The sequence below is a fragment of the Rhinopithecus roxellana genome, chromosome 13, assembly GCF_007565055.1.
Source record: "Rhinopithecus roxellana isolate Shanxi Qingling chromosome 13, ASM756505v1, whole genome shotgun sequence".
In the NCBI taxonomy this organism is placed as follows: Eukaryota; Metazoa; Chordata; class Mammalia; order Primates; family Cercopithecidae; genus Rhinopithecus; species Rhinopithecus roxellana.
Window position 1 is genome coordinate 35,284,199 of NC_044561.1, and position 6,000 is coordinate 35,290,198.

Consider the following 6,000-nt stretch of genomic DNA (forward strand, 5'->3'; position numbering starts at 1 on the left):
GCCTGGGCGACAGAGTGAGACTCAGTCTCAAAAAAAGAAAAAAAATTTATGTTTTGCTTAACATTTCTGGAGGGGGTGGAAACAATTGGAAAACCCTGTTTTTTTCGAGGGCTTCTGTTTCCTTTTGAGCATTCTGTTCCTGAAGGAAATAATTCTTTGAATGTTTGTGTTGTGGAATTGAACCGTGTGCCAGTCTGGCTTAGGGGTTGGTACTGTTGGAGTTTTCTTCTCCCCAAGCAGCAGTGGCTTATGCAGCCTTGAGGTTCAGCCAGGTCTCTGGCTGTGTGGCGTGGGTCTTCTCTGTCCGGTGGGCTGCTTCGGGAGCATCTGTCTCTGTGTCTTGCAGAATCTTCCCTGGAGAAGGAGAGGGAGACTCCCAGTCCCATTGACCCCAACTGTGTGGAGGTGGATGTGAACTTCAATCCAGACCCCGCCGACCTGGTGCTCTCCAGTGTGCCAGGCGGGGAGCTCTTCAACCCTCGGAAGCACAAGTTTGCTGAGGAGGACCTGAAGCCCCAGCCCATGATCAAAAAGGCCAAGAAGGTCTTTGTCCCCGATGAGCAGAAGGTAACCTGTTATCCCTTATAAGTAAAGATGCAACATTGGTTCAAGGGCCTAGGGGCTATGGCTTCTCGAATTTGATTTTATCTGGAGAGCCTTCCCTCGTGACACCATTTGGAAAGACATAAGTTCAGTGTTTAAAGCCATGTCTCGCAGCAGTTTAGTAGAAAGAAAAGGAGTCATGTGGCATTTGGCCCCAGTGTGACTCCCTGTAGTTTCTCTCTCCTTCCCCAGGCCATTGGCAGTGTTGATGTTCCTGCCTCCCTGGCTGTAGCCCAGCCACTGGGCAAGAGCTCACTAGGCCACAGGAACTGGGGTTGAAAAAGTCCTTGCTTTGAAGGACAAAGGATTGCTTGTATGTTGCCATCCCCAGGGATGAGCAAGCTGCTGGTGCTGTTAGGAACTGGTGGAAAGAAGGAATTTTGCAGTTTTCCATCCTTTCCTATGAAAAACTTACAGCAAGGATTTTTCATCCAAATCCTTGGAGTCAGCCAGACCTGGGTTCAAACTCCATGTTGCCACCTGTGGCCTCGCTGTGCCTCAAGTTCCTCATCTGTAAAATGGGAACAACTGAACCTGCCTCCCGGGGAGGTTTCTGAGACTTTAATAATGATGTGATGATCGTGGTAAATATTTAGATGGTACTCACTGCAGGCCAGGCACTGATTTTTGTTTTGTTTTGTTTGGTTTGTTTTGATTTTTTAGACAGAGTCTCACTCTGAGTGCAGTGGCATGATCTCAGCTCACTGCAACTTCTGCCTCCCGGGTTCAACTGATTCTTGTGCCTCACCCTCCTGAGTAGCTGAGGTTACAGACACGCACCACCATGCCCAGCTAATTTTTGTATTTTTAGTAGAGATGGGGTTTCATCATATTGACCAGGCTGGTCTTGAACTCCCGACCTCAAGTGATCCACCTGCCTCGGCCTCCCAAAGTGCTGGGATTACAGGAGTGAGCCACCATGCCTGGCCTATTATTTCTCATTGTAAAGATAAGGGACCTGTGATATTGAGGGGTTAAAGTACTTGCAGTTTCACTGCTAGTAATCTTGGAAAGCCAAGATCTCAACTCAGGGAACTAGGCCCTTACCCACAACCAAAATGCCTAAGTGAGGCAAGGGTATGGACAGTGCAGTGCTTTGTGCTGGAGCAGCAGGTACCAGGCCTCCAGGAGATGGGTCTCCTTCTCTTCACCATGTAACCTACCAAATAACTTTTGTTTCTCATCCTGCTCCCGAGGAAGGGGCAGTCCCCTCAGTGTGCCCTGGTTTGTGCTGCTCCCTCCCTGGTATCCCTGCTTTAGTTGTGGCCACACCAGATGAGTTAGGGGAATTCAGGTGGTGGGAGTGGAAAAATCGGGTTCCTTCGTGGGGAAAGACAAGAGACTCACAGAGGGCACTTCCGCACAGGATGAAAAGTACTGGACAAGACGCAAGAAGAACAACGTGGCGGCTAAACGGTCGCGGGATGCCCGGCGCCTGAAAGAGAATCAGATCACCATCCGGGCGGCCTTCCTGGAGAAGGAGAACACAGCCCTGCGGACGGAGGTGGCCGAGCTACGCAAGGAAGTGGGCAAGTGCAAGACCATCGTGTCCAAGTATGAGACCAAATACGGGCCCTTGTAACCCGTGCCCCCCGCCCGGGCAGGGCACTGCCTGCACCTCAGACCTCTGCCTGGGGGCTCCCTGAAACCCCTCACACGCGTGGAGACTTATGACTCGTCGTGGGCGCATGGCGGCGCACCTGCTGCAGGAGCGGCCACGTCTCAGCTTCATTATACCATGGCCCGCGCACGTGGTGACGTCCCTGGGGGGCCAGTCTCCTCACTGGTGGGGAACGCAAGAGAATGCATAGACGGGTGACTCGGCCTTAGTTTCTATTCTTGGATGTCCCAGTTGAATCGGAAGGGGACCTCTGGAGTACACACCTCTCTCTCCCAGGCGCTCAGGGTCCCTGGACTCTCCCTCAGTCTCCAGCCTGGGCTGCCGAGGGCTATCTCTGCAGAATGAGTTGTGATCATTGTCACCCTATGTCTTCTCAGGTAGCAGGGTGCGTTTCCACTCAAGGTGTGTCTGTCACGCACCTCATCCCCCCCCAGACGGTCTGAGTAATATCTGTTCCCATCTTCCTTGGAGGCAGAAGGACACACCAGCTCCTCCGTCAGTGTTGCATGGGTGGCAGGCTGCAGGAGTGGGGTCTCTGCACAGCCTGGGATGGGGCTTGAGGCTGGGGCCTGCAGCAGAAGTGCACCCAGCCTTTCTCAGCTCCTGCACCCCTTTTCCCTTATGGCTCTGAGGCCATTGGCTCTCTCTGCATTTCACTGGCTGTGGAGGAGAGACTCCCAGGATGACTGCTCTCTGAGCCTGGAGTGCCAGGGCCAAGGGAGGCCTTTTCATTTCCTTTCCAGGCTACTCAGAGGCCACCTTCTGAAGCTCGTTTGTCCCACTACACCAGGCCTCTGGGCCTGCTGTTTCTTTCCACCCAGTGTCCAGTCTTGGACCATAGATTTAAAAGGAAAACCCCTCTTACCTAGGAGGCTTGAACTTCCTGGACCCCAGGATTCGCCTTCCTAGTGGTGTTTAGAAAACGCCTCCACAGCCCCCTTCCACCATGGGCACGAGAAATGTGGTGTGTTTCTTGAGAAGCTCCCTTTTTTTCTTGGTCTGCTCACCGGTGTGGCCTGGGCTAGAGTGCACTCTCCCTGGGGGCAGTGAGGGCCTCGCAATTCTTGCTTCAGGATCCCGCCCATGCGAGCTGCCTGGAGGGTGTCAGTAGGGCAAGACACCTAGTCTAGAGTCACCAAGGTCACAGTGCCACTTTTACGGGATAGCAGGCTGTTAGGATGTTTACACAGGCCTAGGGTCCCCTCAGTCTTGGTCCCAGGAGACGGGGGCCACTCGTGAGGTTGGCCATGCTGTGGCTTCTCACAGCTGTGGCCTCCCCTGCCTCACAACGACTCCTTTCTCTTGTGTGGCTGGACTTGCCCTTCTGCTGTGCTCAGAATATTCACCGAGGAAATTCATGGAAGCCTCTGCTCGTTTGGGTCACTGGGGCACCCCTGAGATGGGTGTGCTTATTTGCTCAGGGTGGGCAGCCTGTGGTGAAGAGGAGACAGAGGCGATGGGCATGCTTTGCCCTCCGTAACACTGGCTTTATTTACCGTGGTGGTTCAGAGTCCCGGGCCCCAACTTCTAAAGACTTTTCATAACAGGTGTTAAGACCAAGGCGTGGACCTCACCCCAGGGGAATGCCACGGCCCTTCGGGGACCTCCCACCCACCTCTCCGGGGGACTTGACAAGGGGCCCTGAGGCCAAGGGAGGTCACTCCTCTCGCCAGGCCCCTGACTTTTACTTTGTGGTTCTCTAAAAACCATGTACACACTTTCACTCTATTGTAACCACACAGGGCAGGCGCATCCAGCATGTCAGTGTCCTGCCCCGGGCAGCTCTCCCTCCCGGGCACGCTCCCTCTGGCCTGGTGGATCACCAAGAGGGCGGTTCTCATTTTGTTATTAGTGGAAGAGCCTCGAGCTTAAAAGCTCTTCGTTTTCTTTGCCGGAAAGTATATGGTTTGTGTTTTTGCAGTTTTATTTTTTTAAGGATGGACACTAAATCTCTGGTGTCCATGTTCCGAGCCCAGTGGCTGGGATGGTGGCTCGATGTCTCCTCTTTACCCCGCCCTCTGCCTGTCTGGTGCCCTCCCTTCTTTCCCCCAGGCAGTGGGTATCGGGTTCTTTCCCAAAGTGCTTACTTGGAAAGTAAGCTGCTGGACTCTTCGAAATGCCCCTCTGAGTCAGGAGCCTGGTGGGGACAAGATGGAGGATGTCCACAGAGGCTGACCTGTGGGAGAAAAGAAGTGCTCAGGTAAGGTTGTCTCCTCTCCTGTCCTAAAAATCCGTGCTTGCAGGAGAGGGTTGGTGCCTGCTCAGTTTCTCTCGAGGGAATGGGAGTCTCTTGGCTCCCTCCTGGGCCTTCTTCCTCTTGGAGGCTGACTGCTGGAGACTGAGGCTCCTGTGCTTGGATCTTTGACATCTGTAAATCACTGGAGGCTAGAGAAGCTGACTTTACCTTGGCTTTCCGTGGGTTCCGATGGGCTTGGAAATACCATCTAATTCCTAAGCATCCTGTCTAAAGCTTTGTGGCACCCTTAGCGCAACCTCAGAACAGACAAATCATGAATGAGCTGGAACTTTGCAGGAATATTCATATTATAAATGTCTCATGTGATGGAGGAACATGTGCATTTAGAGAGAGGGAGGGTTTTCAAGGTTTATGGCAACTTTGTGGAGGACCTGGGTAACTCTTACCCTTGGTCAAAGGAAGAGGTTTGCCTGTCTGGCTTCTGAGGTTGGAGGGGGCACTTAGCAGTGAACCTTCAGTCTGGGTACAAGTAACCCTGCTCAGAGAGGGGCTGTGCAAGCCACTCCTGCGGTCCTCTGGCCTGAGGCGGGGCGGCAGGCATGCAAGCCAGTGGGGAAAACCCCTCTGAAGCTGGGCAGCCCTCTACCTGGGCCCCGGGAGCCGTGCTCCTTGGAACGCAAAGGGCCGAGGAGCATCTGGTTTTCATGGCAAAGCTCTACCCCAGAGCTCCTTTAACATCTGCTAATTAAGTGCAATAAATTTTTCTAGAAAATGGCAAAGATGACTTTCCAGGTGGCTATTGCTCTCTTACGGTGTTGGGGATGCCAGAACACCACTTGGTTTTATTTTTCTAAGTGCATGTGATGTGATAGAGCGTGTGGGGCTCTGTGGCCTTCCCTGGGAGCTGGCATTCCAGCGGGCCCCTCTCTTCTTTACCTTTGTTGGGGGAAGGAGGCAAGAGAAAAATCCCTTCTTCCCAGCCAGAGAGGGCAGAAGCAGACCGTAGCCCATTGGCCTTATGTGCGTGTGTGCGTGCGAGTGTGTCACTGCTGGTGGGCCGGAGTGATGTGGTGGGAGGGAAGCTGGGAATGTATCCTTTTCAGACAAAATTAAATATTTTGAAATGAGAATGTTGGGACTGTCTTTTCTGTCCTTCCCCGCACCCCTAATCTCGAGTTTCCTCCCTTGAGTGTTGGCCTAGGAGCTGTAGAGTCAAGCTGGAAAACTATCTCATTAGAATCCACCCCAGACACCCCTTTCATCATAGTCCAGACACTCTTAGCATCTGACCCCAACCACTCGGCCTCAGTTTCCTCATCTATCAGATGGAAGTGATTCTTGCCCTGCTTATATTGAGGAGGGACAGATACCAGACCAGAAGCAGTTGGAACAGATAAAAGTGCTAAACAACTAGAAGACAGACAGGGAGCTGCTTATGACAAGTGTTCTCAAATAGAAAATGCGTGATGGCAGCTCTGTAAAGAAAGGGCCGGGCGCAGTGGCTCATGCCTGTAATCCCAGCACTTTGGGAGGCCAAGGCGGGCAAACCACAAGGTCAGGAGTTCAAGACCAGCCTGGC

At 52.9% G+C, this 6,000-nt stretch overlaps 1 protein-coding gene across 2 annotated transcripts in view; it reads left to right on the forward strand.

The window, feature by feature from the left end:
* TEF (TEF transcription factor, PAR bZIP family member) overlaps positions 1 to 5,551 on the forward strand; it is a 30,848-nt gene extending 25,297 nt beyond the window's left edge. For both annotated transcript variants that reach the window (XM_010376384.2, XM_030915507.1), the window contains exons 3-4: positions 347 to 567; positions 1,970 to 5,551. In XM_010376384.2, the coding sequence (XP_010374686.1) occupies positions 347 to 567; positions 1,970 to 2,185 (437 nt within the window). In that variant the 3' untranslated portion in view covers positions 2,186 to 5,551. The remainder of the gene's footprint in view (positions 1 to 346; positions 568 to 1,969) is intronic.
* Positions 5,552 to 6,000: the final 449 nt, after the last annotated feature.